The sequence below is a fragment of the Fusarium musae genome, chromosome 11 (assembly GCF_019915245.1).
Source record: "Fusarium musae strain F31 chromosome 11, whole genome shotgun sequence".
NCBI classification, from domain to species: domain Eukaryota; kingdom Fungi; phylum Ascomycota; class Sordariomycetes; order Hypocreales; family Nectriaceae; genus Fusarium; species Fusarium musae.
In genome coordinates, this window is record NC_058397.1 from 1671512 (window position 1) to 1687390 (window position 15879).

At 48.3% G+C, this 15879-nt stretch overlaps 6 protein-coding genes across 6 annotated transcripts; 3 read left to right on the top strand and 3 right to left on the bottom strand.

The window, feature by feature from the left end:
* Nucleotides 1–54: 54 nt before the first annotated feature.
* J7337_013658 (uncharacterized protein) lies at nt 55–1039 on the bottom strand (the record flags this gene model as incomplete). The annotated part of the gene is made up of 3 exons (XM_044831137.1): nt 55–399; nt 455–875; nt 930–1039. 3 exons carry the CDS (start codon nt 1037–1039, stop codon nt 55–57), a joined length of 876 nt encoding a protein of 291 aa, XP_044674412.1.
* A 309-nt stretch (nt 1040–1348) lies between these two features.
* Nucleotides 1349–3190, bottom strand: J7337_013659 (uncharacterized protein; the record flags this gene model as incomplete). Its single annotated transcript, XM_044831138.1, has 3 exons — nt 1349–2075; nt 2146–2895; nt 2949–3190. The coding sequence occupies 3 exons, from the start codon at nt 3188–3190 to the stop codon at nt 1349–1351; spliced, it is 1719 nt and encodes a 572-aa protein (XP_044674413.1).
* Nucleotides 3191–4429: 1239 nt separating this feature from the next.
* On the top strand, nt 4430–6330 carry J7337_013660 (uncharacterized protein; the record flags this gene model as incomplete). The annotated part of the gene is made up of 3 exons (XM_044831139.1): nt 4430–5349; nt 5399–5534; nt 5584–6330. 3 exons carry the CDS (start codon nt 4430–4432, stop codon nt 6328–6330), a joined length of 1803 nt encoding a protein of 600 aa, XP_044674414.1.
* A 372-nt stretch (nt 6331–6702) lies between these two features.
* Nucleotides 6703–7869, bottom strand: J7337_013661 (uncharacterized protein; the record flags this gene model as incomplete). Its single annotated transcript, XM_044831140.1, has 1 exon — nt 6703–7869. One exon carries the CDS (start codon nt 7867–7869, stop codon nt 6703–6705), a length of 1167 nt encoding a protein of 388 aa, XP_044674415.1.
* Nucleotides 7870–9279: 1410 nt separating this feature from the next.
* J7337_013662 (uncharacterized protein) lies at nt 9280–9552 on the top strand (the record flags this gene model as incomplete). Its single annotated transcript, XM_044831141.1, has 2 exons — nt 9280–9456; nt 9535–9552. The coding sequence occupies 2 exons, from the start codon at nt 9280–9282 to the stop codon at nt 9550–9552; spliced, it is 195 nt and encodes a 64-aa protein (XP_044674416.1).
* Nucleotides 9553–10404: 852 nt separating this feature from the next.
* J7337_013663 (uncharacterized protein) lies at nt 10405–11732 on the top strand (the record flags this gene model as incomplete). The annotated part of the gene is made up of 2 exons (XM_044831142.1): nt 10405–11658; nt 11709–11732. 2 exons carry the CDS (start codon nt 10405–10407, stop codon nt 11730–11732), a joined length of 1278 nt encoding a protein of 425 aa, XP_044674417.1.
* Nucleotides 11733–15879: the final 4147 nt, after the last annotated feature.

Here is a 15879-nt window from a genome sequence, read left to right on the forward strand (position 1 = left end):
CCCAATCCCATGAGAATGTCAGCGACTTGGACATGAATTCTGTTCCGTAGAGGCTCACGTCTGCTTGGACGACGGTGCAGACTTTGCCGAATGGGGCGCAGATTTTGGCGATGGATTGGGTGTATTGCTCGGTTCGGGCGACAATGTAGACGTATCTGTGTCTGTTAGCGAGTGATATGCTTGAGTGGAAGGTGGTGCTTCCTTGATGGGGACATTGAGCCTTAAATCGTCAGTCTGCTTGGCAAGGTCTTCTCGATGGTTTATGACATGCGTAGCGCCCATCCTCTTGCAAGACTCGATCGTCTCAGGTCGTGATGCCGTAGCCACAACGACCGGAAGCTTAAGCACTCTCCTCGCAAGCTGAATAGCAGCACTTCCTACACCACCACCTCCATTTATCTTAGGAAATAATGTCAGTTCAACACCGTTATGTCGAAAGCTGTCCCGAGCTTACGATCAAGATACCAGTCTGCTCCTCAGGCTTGACCTCCATCCTTCGATACAGCGACTGATATGCTGTCATGAAAGTCAAGCCGAAGCTCGCAGTATCAACGAAATCAAGGTTTCTTGGCTTTTTGGCGTAGGCTAGTTCGCTTATGAGTTGATACTCTGCATAGCTCCCCTGATCAGTCGATGGGCCTACCCAAGAGACTTCATCGCCGACTTTGAAGAGTTGGCAGTCAGGCCCGGTTTTCTCTACTACCCCGGATCCGTCGAATCCGATGATATGAAAGTCCCTTGGGACGTGGTTATAGTAGTCTATCAATTTGTCAGTCTTACTCTGATGGTCCGAGGTGGTGGAATTACCGGGCGCATCGTCATAGGTTCCTGATCGAACCTTGTGATCAATCGGGTTGACAGAACAGGCCTTGACCCTGAACAGCATAAGTACCTCTGAATCTAAATGGTACTGGAACTATGGAACAAACTTGACGACGACCTGCCGGCCCGTGGGATCCGAAGGCTTCGGGACGTCTCGCGATTCGAGGTTATCGATCGGGCCGTACTTGGAGACTCCGATAGCTTTCATAGTAGCCATGATGCAGTTCAAATAGACAGAAATGGTCGGCAATTGAGAATCCGCGACTTTAAATACATTGGCTGAAGTCCTGGTACATTCAGAGGGTGAAAGCTACGTTAGAGTAGTGAGAAGTATTTGTATCCTTAACCGTCATGACATAAGTTAGAGTGGAGCTGAACGCATCATAATGCGGGTATACCTGCACGATCCTGTCATCATTAAATCATGAGAGATCATAACTTGGATTACAAACAATTTACATGTGTTGATTATTACATCTAAACTAATATCCGAGAAATGATACATCGAAAACCAAGCTCAACCATATTAGAGCTTTCGCCTCCTAATCCGAGCCGCGACCTTTCCCTTGGGCGGGATAGTTCCAAACGGAAAGTAATCCATGTTCGGCCTGACCTTACTCGCCGCTTCGGGGTCAACAAGTTCAATGTCAAACGCACGTAGAGCAACAGCTACGGCAGCCATGAGTTCCTGTTTGGCGAAGAATCGACCAGGACACATTTTTGTTCCACCACCGTAAGGATACCAATATCCCAGCGTTCCATCAATAGTAGGCCGTGCTTTACGGTCCTCCTCTGAGGTTTGCTTTGTAGGCTTTTCGGCGGCAGCGGTTGGACGAACGGGGCCGCTGGTTGGATCATTCTCGTAGATGAGGAACCGCTCTGCCCAGAACGATTCGACAGGATGCTCTTCAATTCCACCAGGTTGTACATGTCCAGTGTTCCAAAAGTCGGGATCGTGGCCGCCAGCCCATGATGAGGAGAGCATGCCGACGCCCTGCTTCAGCTGCCACTTGCCGAATTTGAGATTGGGGATGATAGAAGTTCGACCAACGGGTGAAGCAACGCGAAGACGTAATGTCTCGAGATAGATAGAATTGATCAAGGGGCCGGAGCAGAGCTTTTCGATATCGAAGGATAGAGACTTGTCGATGAATGAGGGCTGCATCTCGGACATTACTCTGTCCTTCAGGTCCTTGTCGAGGAGGATATCAAGGAGGATCCACATGCCGGCGGGAATGGCATTAGCATTGACCCTGCAATTAATTAGTGAAGCCCATATGTGAGAGGACAATCCGGGGTTGGTGTTGTTAGTGATTGACTTACGCCCACATTAGCCCCAGGTCAAGAGCAGCGCCACCTCGCGGGGTCAACCCAACGCTCTGGAACATCTTTTGTCTAGCGCTCATCAATTTCGTTCCAAACTCTGGTGTCCAATCCATCTTGATAACGCCGTCTTCATCAGTAAAGTCAAATAGCTTGTTTCCATGTTCATGGTACTTCAGCACGCTCTCGACGCACTTGTCTCTGGCTGCATAACTTCCCGGAACAAGCCACCTGGGCATGCGCTTGAATAGGCTGGGCAGACGATAGTCAAACAACCAGAAGTCTTCAAGGAAGCTTGGTGAGATTTCGAGAAATTTGTCGCCGCACAGAGCAGTTACTGCAGCGCGGAAGAGATTGTTCTTAAGCCACTCGTAAAGATCATCGACCTCAGTCCACTCATTCTCACTCAACCTGGTGTCTTTCTCAATAATATCAGAGTAAACCTCGACAAACTTTGCAGTCATCGAATTCAATGGCCCTCCTGTCAAAAGAGCATGCAAATCACGATGCTGAACAAAGTCAAACCTCTTCAGCGGGTCAACATGTCCAAACTGAGAATCGTCATCAACATAAATCGGCATATCACACTCGGGCAAGCCAAACGCATCTCGAACAGTCATGACACCAAGAGATTTGGTGGTCAAATGTCGCGACGCCTTGAAGAGCTCGATGATAGGCTGGCCATGAGGAATAAAGTACATGTCCTCTGCGCCGACAAAGATACGTAGCGGGACATTTCCGAATTTGGATCTTGGCGGCCGATCAGTGCATGGCCAAGCCTTGGCGGTCCGGGGGAGACTTACAGAATAGACGATAAGAAGCCCTCAGTGTAAAAAGCGAAGCCAATTGTGTTTCCTACATAAGGAATCCAGTACGGAACCCTCGGGGGCTCTCGTGCGCTTTGGCCATGCTGATATCCCTTGTTGCCGAAGGAGGTGAGGATGTATGTCACGATGAAGGGGAGAATGGCGAGGCTGACAAGTTTGAGGTAGGCTGTTGTCTCAGTCGCGGAGGCGGGATTGGCTGCGGTGGTCTTGGCATTCATTGTGAAACGGCGAGAGGCGTTGAGTGGGTTGAGATTGGATGCTGACATTGGTTGATGCATGCATTTTGACCGCCATCAAAAACCAAAGATGTGATTGGTGAAGTGGGAGATTTGATGTAACTTACCGTGGAGGGTTAGCGCGTACGGTAAGTTACCTGGGATGCGATGCTTGATGCGAAGTTGGATACCCTAAAGCATATGAGCTGTGAATGAAATCATGTCTTTATCACGGCGGTACATGACTTGACCTGTCAATCTGGGGTAATAAACGATAGGATTTATTTTCGTTAGTTATGGAAGATAACACAAAGGCATGTGTAATGATTATCGCACAAGCATGATGGGGAAAACTCTGGACCCCAATCATCATCCTAAATGGTAACCAACGTATCAACCGCCAGAAGTTAGCAAAAACTCCCGCATTGATGTGTTGAGCCCTCTTGACCGGCCAAGGAATCATCGTCTAGGTTTTCCTCTTACCAGCTTTATGCTGTAGCGATTAGTCAGTCATTATGGTATAATGTCTAAGTTGTGAGCTAAATGTGTTATATGCAGCTGAGGCTTGTGAGTGAGAGCTTATCCCAGTAGAACCCTCTTGACATCGCTTAAATCCCGATTATTCCCAGTAGACCTATCAACGGCATGATTCCAGAAGCAATCCTTCCCGCCGACAAGCTTGGCATGTGTCTTCTAGTCCCCTCAGGGAGTATCCGTAGCCATGACTAATTCCGCAAACTCAATACCTAATAACCTCCCATTTCCGTTTTACAAGTATGCAACCTTCCATCTCGTCCCATTCCACAACGCACTTTTGTCCTCCACATCGCGTGATCCATCCAACAAAAAGTCCATCAACACCAACAAACATCCCCATGATCCCCTCACAGATAAGATAGTGAATGCCGTTATCCGTGCGTGACCCCACAGCGTGCCCCTGAGTAACTTCCCATATCGGACTAATCGCATCTTGATCTGCATACGGGATACGGAAAATGCCCCCAATCGAGAAGTTCGGCGCCAGGAACCCCGGAGGCCTTTTGTCCAACACCGAGTCCTTTTGTGAATCGACATCTCCATTTCTTTGCCGTGTTATCCAGAGGCGCTTGAACTTGATAAGTGATAAGAAACAGAATATGTAGATAAATGAGCCAAATTCACAGACATCACAAGTTCTGTCTGTCATCCAGTCTCTGGTCTTGTCAAGTCGTTCTTTTGTTCTGCTAGGTGCTCTACGTCACCATGCATATCTCCTCCCAAAACCTGGTCCTCGCCTTATCGGCGCTCCCTTCAGCATTTGGCAAATCCTTCTCTCACCATGCCGAAGCTCCTCAAGGCTGGCAGGTCCAGAAAACCGCCAAAGTCGCTTCTTCCAACACGCAGCACGTCTTCAGTCTTGCACTAACCCTGCAAAACGTCGACCAGCTTGAATCAAAGCTTCTTGACCTCTCCAGCCCCGACAGCGCCAACTACGGCAACTGGCTGTCCCACGATGAGCTCACAGACACTTTCTCCCCCTCCGAGGAGGCTGTGGCTAGTGTGACCAAGTGGCTCAAGTCAAAGGGCATCAAGCACTACAAGGTCAACGGTGCTTTCATCGACTTTGCTGCTGATGTTGAGAAGGCGAATACGCTTCTTGGAGGTGATTATCAGTACTACACCAAGGATGGTCAGACAAAGCTGAGAACGCTGTCTTACTCTATCCCTGATGATGTCGCTGGTCACGTTCAGTACGTTGATCCTAGCACAAACTTCGGTGGCACCGTTGCGTTCAACCCCGTGCCTCACCCATCGCGCACTCTCAAAGAGCGCAAGGTGTCTCCCTCCAAGAGCACCGTTGATGCTTCTTGCCAAACAAGCATTACACCCTCTTGCCTCAAGCAGATGTACAACATCGGCGACTACACTCCCGATGCCAAGTCTGGAAGTGAGATTGGTTTCAGCAGCTTTCTCGGCCAGGCCGCTATCTACTCTGACGTCTTCAAGTTTGAGGAGCTGTTTGGCATTCCTAAGCAGAACTACACCACTGTTCTTATCAACAACGGCACTGATGATCAGAACACTGCACATGGAAACTATGGGGAGGCTAACCTTGATGCTGAGAACATTGTTGGAATTGCTCATCCTCTCCCTTTCAAGCAGTACATCACTGGAGGTTCACCGTGAGTTCCATTAGTTCTATGTCAGGATTAGAGTTACTAACGTACGCAGACCTTTCGTTCCCAACATCGATCAGCCTACCGAGAAGGATAACCAGAACGAGCCTTATGTGCCTTTCTTCCGTTACCTCTTGGGCCAGAAGCATCTTCCTGCCGTCATCTCCACTTCCTACGGTGATGAAGAAGACGTAAGCTCCATCATTTCGTTTGGTATAAGCGCCATCTAACTCTGAACAGAGCGTCCCTCGTGAGTATGCTGAGCTCACCTGCAACATGATCGGTCTCCTTGGCCTCCGAGGTATCAGCGTCATCTTCTCCTCTGGTGACATTGGCGTCGGTTCCGGCTGCCTTGCTCCCGACTACAAGACCGTCGAGTTCAACGCCATCTTCCCCGCCACATGCCCCTACCTCACCTCCGTCGGTGGTACCGTTGATGTCACCCCCGAGATCGCCTGGGAGGGATCGTCCGGTGGTTTCAGCAAGTACTTCCCCCGCCCCAGCTACCAGGACAAGGCCATCAAGAAGTACATGAAGACTGTTTCCAAGGAGACCAAGAAGTACTATGGTCCTTACACCAACTGGGAGGGCCGAGGTTTCCCTGATGTCGCAGGACACAGTGTTGCCCCCGACTACGAGGTTATCTACAACGGTAAGCAGGCTCCAAGTGGAGGTACCAGCGCTGCTGCTCCTGTTTGGGCTGCTATCGTTGGTCTGCTGAACGATGCTCGCTTCAAGGCTGGTAAGAAGAGCTTGGGCTGGTTGAACCCTCTTATCTACAAGCATGGACCCAAGGTTTTGACTGACATCACCGGGGGCTATGCTATTGGTTGTGATGGTAACAACACTCAGACTGGAAAGCCTGAGCCTGCTGGATCTGGTCTTGTTCCTGGTGCTCGATGGAACGCCACAGCTGGATGGGATCCTACCACTGGATACGGAACTCCCAACTTCCAGAAGTTGAAGGACTTGGTTCTCAGCTTGTAAGATATATAAACAACCTAGATTATGGACCTGATGAGTAATTTATTTGCACTCATACCCAAATAATCGGCCCCTTTCTGTCACTTTTCCGTGAGTCAAGGAGAATATTAACCCCGCGCTCTTCTGCCACATCCTTGATTTCTTGCAATGTTCTTTTTCTCGGATCGTCCCAAATTGCTTTAGAGCAATCCAATATCTGAAGATTTTTCAATCGCCCTTGTGGTCCCGTTTCCTTAACGAGATTAAGAACAAAGTCCAAGAAGGGTGCGATCTCATGGTCGGAGAGAAGTCGCGCGCTAGACCACAAGTTGATATCCAAGAGCCTGAGACGCTGGAGAGATTCTGGTAACCGCACAGGACGTAACTCTAGAGACCCTAAACGCTGCCAGTGGTAGTGACCAGATAGTTGAGGCATAGGGACCCTGAGGGCTTTGAGATTGGTAAGTTGACGGTAGCAATATTCAAAATCGATGGGCTTAAAACCGCCTGCCCCATCATCAACAGCATCCCCACCCACTCAACATCACTGTTATCAACACACAGATCCAACTCCTCAAGAGATGCTGCTTGACGAACCAGGCTCTTAGCTAGTGTCGTCCAATTGCGCTTGTTATCCTCATCAAGGTCGAATGGGAAGTGAAGGTGGAAATATCTCAACTTGCTACAAGAACCGAGAAGATCTGAGAGTCCATCACTTACCAAGGTCGTCTCTTTAATAGTGATAGACTCAATAGACGAGGTCCCCTTCGGAAACGGCATGCAATATTTGTCCTTGATATAGTTCTGAACGCCGTCCTCAAGATCGTTGTACTCTTGATCACCAAGTCGGTACGTGTTGAGGTTCTTGAGATTGGGAAGATAGAGAAACGGCGTCAGATACTTGAGCCCAATAATACTTTCGACACTCTCGTGTCGAAACTCCAGTTCTTGAAGCTTGGCCAGTGGTAGCGGTGCACTAGGTTTGAGGTCCCTACTGTCAAAACGAAGGGCTAGTTGTTTTGCAAAGCGCAGAATAAGAGGACCCTCATCATATCCTGGCGTTGGATCAAAATCTGGAATCGTAACGCTGAGGCTTGTCAGATTAGTCGCCCAAGCCAGGACGAGAACAGCAATGGCGTCATCACTATCCTCAAGGATCCGAGCACATAGATATGTTGACTCAGCGAGTGTCGGGACCACTTCTTCAGCTGCCCATGCAAGCATCTGGAGGTTCTCAATCTCGTGTTTCGTGTGGACGCGAGCCGCATCGCGATCACCACTACCTTGGAAATATGAAAACGATAGAGTCTTGACTTGCAGACGATATTCAGGATGGCGCAAGAGTTCGAGCGCTAGACTTGAGATTGGTGGACATGGCGCTTCGCCGTCGTAGTAGCCATAGTCTCCTTCATCGTTCCAGTGCCGAACGCGAAGAGGACTCGCGAGCTGGTTGAAATGCTTGTTGACGAGAGTGACGTTGAAGATGCCGTAGTGACTGATGTCAGAGAGATATGTGAAGATAGTCGTGAGGATCTCGTTAGGGAGATCTTGGAGGCGAGTCATGGCGATCTTTATCCATGAGACTGATAGTGGACGACAGATACTATTTCGCGCTTATGGAGATGTAAGACGTGAATTAGGCAACAATATCACGTGCTCGACCTCGACGCTGTTATGTTTGTTTGGACATAATTGACTGCAGCTCCTTAGAAACAATATATCAGATACTGTAATATGGTCGTTTAACTTGTTCAACCCATACCCTTGTTTGACATCAAGATAAGTACATCACATTGAGTTTCAGTGATTTAGCGGAGCTTGTTCGGAGCCTAAGGACAACTTTCATCGCTTACCCACCGAGTTATTGGATGAGTTATAAGGTTTTGGGGCGTATTTCTGTATGTATTAATAAGAAAGACTTGATTGTTGGAGTGGTTAAATTTCTAACACGTCGCACTCACTGTAATCGTGGACCAGACTTGGTTAGAAACCATCCTAGAACACAAGAGCTATGCCATATAATCTGGACTGCCAACAACTACTTGGAGCAGCTGTAGAATTCGATATTGTGTGATAGCTTGGGGTCAGTTCAATTAACTCTGTAGCTGGTAACAGTATGGCAAGGAAAGGGAACTTCCTTCTAACGGTGTAAGTCTACATGGAAAAACCCTTCGCGGACCCACGGTCTGGCTTTGTTGGCTCGCCAAGCCTTTGCATGGCTCAGCTGGGAAGCCGGGAGTCAAAACCGGTAGTTTTAATCAGCGCCAATCTGGCGCCGGCTTTGCTCAGCTCTAAAATGCTCCGGCGGAGCGACAAGTGTCCTCGCACTCCGGTGGCAGTTCTCCCGAGCCTCCGTGCCAGTCCTCATCAAAGCTTAATTTATCCAAATTGCGTAATAGGCAGTCATTTCAAGCATATGATAGCCATGAAGCTATGTTAGTCATGCTCCTAAAGACCCAGTCAGATCATGATATGTCTCGCAAGCTAAACCCAATTTCGACATCTCTATCAAAACGGAGTTTATCTCTATGGACGATTTAACACTTGCGGGTCCCTGCATATCAGTCTCTGTTAGTAAATACCTCAAAACTTTTATAAAACAAGTCAAGATCAAGGTAGATCTTAATTTGTCGTTATCGGCGAATACCCACGTGGCTCCAGAGATAGAAAACCCAACGGACTTTAGCCAGCCTTGCAGCTCCGTCTTCACGTGTCAGTGACACTTGCGTCATGAGGCTAAAAAAAGTGGCATGTCATTATAAAATTTTTAATATGGAAATGTTGGGAAATCAGTCGCTGGGAAGCAGCGGTGCAATTTTTCGCCCGTGTCTTATGACCCTTTTACGTATTCTACGTCAGCCTATTTTGCCTCTGTGAAATCCATAAAGAGGCGTGATGGCATCACTACCTTGACTGGCCTTGCTGAAGGTCAACTATGCTTTGTTACTTCTCTTATCAGCCCTATTAATAAACATGGAATCGGATGGCGATCTCAAAACCGCTATTTCTCAGCCACAGAAGCCACCCAGATTCCGGAATCTCGGTCTAGCTCTGCGCGCATTAACACTTTGTGTTACGATCTCGGGCATCGTCGTTGCAGCTATCGCTTCATCGAGGAACGCTGAGGCTATTGGAATACTAGGTCCTGCAGTAAGTCTGCTACAACTCTTGATCGAGCTATCGGCTAACCAAATAAGTTCATCGCCGCTCTCTGCTGGTCATTGATAGAACTCGTCTGCTCGGTGACCAAGACCCTTCCGACCATCCGCCCATCGTTCAGCCTCGTCATACATTGCCTCATCACCCTTGGATCGATTGCTTGCCTTGCTTGCTTCGGATGGTATCGAGATTGGTGGCCTGGCGGTAGTGCTCTTGATGACGATACTGAAGGCTCAGAGCCTCTCTTCCTTGCCGCACTGGTCCTTGCCTGTGTGTCGACGTAAGTTCCATCTGTCTCATGTCACAAGTGCCTCTTCTAACGTTCATGTCCACACTTAGAGTCTCTGAAATCAGCCTCTGTATCATTGGCTTTATCGAGTGACTTGCTCAGGATGTCCCCCACGTACGAGACGGACGAACGATGATGTAATGATAAATGTTGGAGCTTGGATGTAATGGATTACTGACGAATCGGCATCAATGGAGTATGGTTGATATCCTTCAAGGGTTTTGTCAAGATACCAAGAATAAACGCCTGGGGCCCTGGAATGTTGGAAAATTGTATTTATTTCCTTGATATATTTATTTAGATTTTCAACACTGGACTCATCCTTGAATTTTTTTCTTTGTCTACGACATCAACCTTTTTCTATGCGCTTCCGTCTTGTCTCACGGATATCTCGGATGAACTTCCTCCAACGCGCCTGGTCGACTACATCTAGTGCTTATTTCATGCTTATGATCACTGCGCACGCCGCTGTATCTTAGGTGAGATTATATGGAACCGGTAAATATGTGAGCAATATTTGAAGTGACGTAACACAAGCACTAAACAAGTCGAGCCACTATAAGAGACCTTTGCGTGTCAAACAAGGAACCATTCACTGTCAACATTTTGTTACCCAAGCCGGCGGTAGCAGCCTGCCAGTATCCATGGAAATGAAGAAGCAACACATCGTCATTGCAGGCGGAGGCCTAGGAGGTCTCACAGCAGCGTGCAGATTGGCACGTGACGGCCATAAAGTCGACCTTTTCGAGAGATCACAATCGCTGTTTACCGCGAGCGGAGCCATCTTTGTCAGATCAAATGGCGTCAGATGTTTCTACCGATGGCAGATGGGCGAAGCCTTTGAAGCTGTGACTGCCCCGATCAAAGAGCACGAGACTCGGAATGGCAACACGAATGAACTGTTGCATACTCTCGATCCTGGGATTTACTCTGAGTTTCCGGAATGGTCCACTGATCGCCAGGCCTTGCAGACCGTTTTGTACGATGAGGCTTGTAAGGCCGGAGCCAAAGTGCACTTTGGAAACGAGATCGTCACGGTCGAGGAAGATGATCATGCTGCGTGTGCAACTAGCAAGGATGGCACCAGAGTCACGGCGGATTTAATCTTGGCAGCCGATGGGATATCCTCTCGTCTGAGGTCTCAGGTTCTCTTTCACGTTGACCCATCCCGTCTCACCGTGATCCGAGCACCTTCGACACACTACCCGACTGAAATACCTGCTGAGATGCTCGTCAATGACGACAGAACAAAATTCCTCTATCAGCAGCCCGAGTCTGAGAACGGAATCATGTGGGCTGGCCACGGTGGTTATGCTATCGGCAAGTACAATCACCATCGAGGCCTGTTCAACATTATGTTCTCGATTCAGCACGGTGATGCAGATAGCGAAGCCAGCGAGAAAAAGCTTTTTGACGCGACTGATGACAGCGAAATTGTCAGGAGTTTCTTCTCCTCGTTCAATCCTACGGTCGTTGCTTTGGCAAATATGGTACAGAGCTGTTCCCGTTGGCGCCTAGCGAGACTGGAGCCCCTAAGTACGTGGTCGAGTCCGAAGCGGAGGCTGGTACTTCTAGGAGACTCTGCACACGCGATGCTTCCGAACCTGGCAGAAGGGTTCAGCTCTATAGTGGAAGATATAGATGCATTGTCTATACTGTTCTCGGAGAGCAGCTGGAACGTGCCGACAACGATCGAGACCTGGGAGAAGATTCGCATTCCTAGGGTTACAAGGCTTCAGAATGGCTCAACGTGGAATTATAAGCTGTACAACTCTGGCAAACCCCCGGGGTCCGAGTTGACGGACGAGCAAAGAGCCTTACCTATGGGTGGAGGCGACGGCAACGCGCCATTCAACACTTTGCCTTTTGATAAATGGATGTTTGACTATGACATGGCTCAAGAGGTAAGCTATATCGACCTATCATACGTGGTAGCAAACTTAATACCGGCTAGGTCCGACTTGCAATGAAAGCCTAGATACATCTTCCCCCCACCACAATTGCAGACGCGCAACATTAACGACGTTAGCAAGAGCTTGGAGACTATAACTGTAGGATATACAATATATCAATTTGTATATTTTGTGTCCACAGGAAGGAAAGTGTGGATGCAACCTATTAGCTCGGGCTAGAAGACACAGACTTGGGTACTTACCCTCAACTCAAGAAAGACAAGGCATCAATTGCAGGGATATAAATGCATAGATTGACTGTATTCAGCCTTAAATAGAGAAAAATACTGAGGACCCAACCAGAAAAGCACACCGCTGCAAGTAAGGGAGTAGAGTTTGCCAAGTGCGGGAAGTCGTCTACAAAGAGGTACATTTAAGTAACAAAGAGCCTCAAGGTCTAAAAGAAAAGTTAATCTCTCACTGTCTGCAAGATCTATACAACTAAAGCTCTTGCAGTCAGCATACATTGTAAAGCATTAAATATGAAGGGCCATCTACGAAGGACAGCCTGTCGGCAAGCACAATTAGCCCACGAGGACCGCGTGTCAGATGAGTAGAGCTTCACTACAAACCATGACACCCAAAAGCCTGATGTAATGTTATTGGCTTGCGTGAGTTGGTTCGATGGGCTAAAGACAGTGAGTGTTGCCGCGATCATCCGAACAGTCAATGTAATTAATGCAACTGCCGTACCTTGACAGCATCGAAGCAAGTCTGAAAGACGGTGATTGAAGCAATTAATGTATTACTTGTGTCATATTTACAAGAGCATTACTTTAGTCTAAGAAATTCAGTGGCTAATATTTTGATCTCGAGAGCGGATGTTATGGAACATCTGAATTCGTTGGTGATATACTTGTTTGCGATATCTTAGCCGTACAACACCTGATTAGCAGATGCTCAACTATGCAATTCCGCCTCATCTCACGAGTACATCCGACCTTGGAGTTTGGACAACGGACATGCAAGCCTTCAACCACATCCACAAGGGCCCTGGCGAGCCGTGTTCTTTTTGCCTGAATCCTCCTTCTATCGAGGGGACAGCACTGGTATGTCCTGTGATGCCTTTGTATGCACTCCAGGCAAAATAGATGTCCGCAGGGTGTGATGACCGGAGTTACAAAAACGCCGATACATATCGGGCAGACCAGCCGATCCTCAATGTCGCTCGTGTATTCAAGGCAGCCAAAGTCTACAAGATTGTTTACATCTTGCTCTGTTATACGGTGGCGCTTTGCCTCACGAGAAACAAGACATTCCACAGGCCATTCGACATCAGCTGGTTGAGCTGGACGTGTCAGCTACAGGGCACCGGTGTGATGTTTCTTTTATATTTATCCTTACAAATTGGCACCCAGTGGCTCGTTGTGTTTTCGTCAGCACTGAATAAGTCGTGAATCAAAAGGTTGGTGCTGCGCCGAGGCCCTTGCTGTCGGTAACCTGGCATGTCTGCCCACCTCCTGGGAACGCCTAAATGAGGGGAGCATAAATCTTCATTTGCAAAAATGCCATGTGGTATGATAGGTATGTCAGAAATTGGGGGGAGGGAAATGGGAAAATTGAGTTTGATCTTATCGACGGATTGAGGGATCGGCAGGGTCACATGTGCCATGTTGGAAAGTCAGGGTAATTTATGTGGGCATCTGTCACCGGATCGACCCGGGGCTACATCATTATGAGCGCTGCATTGCGAAGTACATCCATCTGCTATCTGTCATCTGTCTTGGGTAAGACGCTTGTTTTATTTCCTGCAAAGCTGCCTACTTTCAAGTTTTCCATGACCAGTGTAAAGCACGCACGGCACGGTATAGGAGTAGATTACAGGAAGTTATTGTTCCAAAGCAGCACGTTTTCAGCTCGACTATTAATACGTCAGATTTTAACTGCTATGCTCCGTAAAAATCACTGCAATCCTCGGGTTCTTTATCCTGTAGTGTGTGTTAGAGTGCGCACTACGATTGTCGCTTAATTCCAGCAAGCGACGGAAAAGCTTAGCGATTTTTGAACCCTGAGAAGCTGACGGCCCAATGGGCGGAATTAACAGAAATGGAGAAATTGCATGAATAACCCGCCCAAGCTAACTATTGGCTGGGCTGGGTCTGATTAACACCAGGACTTACCGTTACAGTACGGCGCCAAGCCGAACATGTCCCACCGAGGCCAGGGACTTTGACCTGTAATATCCGTCGTCCACCTACGAGACGGGCGTAACTCAGCTCAGTAACGGAACTACGCATCTCTGCTCAGTGGACAATGAACTTTTTTACCATGTATTTTGCCTACATACGGATGGATTTTCGAACCGTACAAACCCTATCACCTGAAATCTAATCCCATGGCCCCGGAGACAATGTCGCCCTGGCAAGCACAAGCTACTCCCCTGTATTGTTGACAACAGAAATCCCTGACGGGCTACTAAGTCGTTCCTGGTGCTTTGTTCCCCTCCTACATACATACCTAGATACCTACTCTACCAATGACTACCAGTTGGTCCAAGCTATCGCGCCAACCATAAGAAGCCGGAGGCGGTGGCACCCCCCTCCCACGACAGCAACCAGCCACTGTGGAGTGCAATACCCAATAGATACATTCGCATGTACGGAAAAAGTACACCTTTTCTACTGAGACGAAGGGGCACACACGCAGTCTATCCGTTCCCACGGAGGTGACATCATACAGGACGAGTTAGGTTTGCGGAGGCACGGAGACTGGACCCTGCCGATACCTCGATAATCGTCAAATTAGATAAACACTGCTCGATTCCCTGCTCATCAAGATCGCCACACAATCCACACAATGGACTACTCACCCACATCAACGACTATCCCATGTCCCTTTCCATCGAGTGAGCCGACAGATGCGACTATTCGATGTACAAGTCCTCTTTGCCAGCAGCGACGTGCATCCCGCACACGAACCAAATCCTCATCTAACTCTCCCACAACAAGATCAAAACATGAGCGTTCACGCTTAAAGGTAAAGAACATTCACCAAACCTATATACCAATACTGACAATGTCAGTGCAACGGCCAATCATCGGAATGTGTTGGCCATCCACTCGGTAATGTCTCTGTATTCCAGACATCAGCCATAGCCTCGGCCTTGACGAGCGAGACCGAGTCCCCCAAATGCCACACCAACGCGCCATGCCATCTGCATGGAGACCAGGGATTATCGCATAGCATGCTACACACAGACAAGGCTATAAACAAGTCAGAAAGTCGGGGAGTCTCGCATAAGAGGCCCAGACGCCAAAGCCATCCGCCAAAACCCCAACACCACCAACGGCAGGACCTACGGCTTTGGGAGGTGAATTCTTCTCAGCTTGTCAACAACAAGTCATGCACGTCCTGCCAGACTGAAGAGACACCGCGATGGCGCACGGGACCAACAGGGCCGAGAACGCTGTGCAATTTTTGCGGTCTAATATATGCGAAGCGACAACAGAAATACCACAATGCACCTTCTAGTCAGTGCTTTAGCTCAGAATAAGCTTCCGGTTAATGATGAGCTCCCGGCACCTACACACGATTGGAAGCCTGTGCGGTTTTGTTTATGATATGACTAGGGAGCAAAAGGCAAGGGGGAAGAAAAAGGAATTCCAAGCCACTTTACATTTATGATTCATGAATTAAGAGACCGAAATGTAATAAACATGTAAGATAAAACACAAAATACTAATACTATGCCTGTGAAATGATTACGTGGCATGTCTCGAATTTATTAGGCACGATAAGGTCAAAACATCGAAATCAGCAAATACATATGCATACTTGAACAAAACGGAACACGGCGTCCACACATATTCAAGGGTCTAGGGGTCCGAGGGTCTACGCAGCTCAGGGTCTGAACAAATTGCACTAGACAAGGATATGTAGTCTCTGTCAACCAACCAGACAGGCGTAACAAACGGAGACGCCCCGGAGCCATGGCGGAACTTCAGGGGGCCCCATCCCCCTCCTACGAATCTATGAGTTGAGAATGACGAGATGGCTTTTTCTTACGGCTTACCTACCTTGTATTAGCCTGAGAGTGAGAAAAAACAGGATTCTGTTCCTTGGGCAATAGCAAGGTAGCGCTGCGTGCGGAACAGGTCATATTTTCGGTCTGTGGGTGGTGAAGTGTCTGTTTTTGGATGGCCCAACTTTTCCAGCTGAAACAAGAACCTCGGC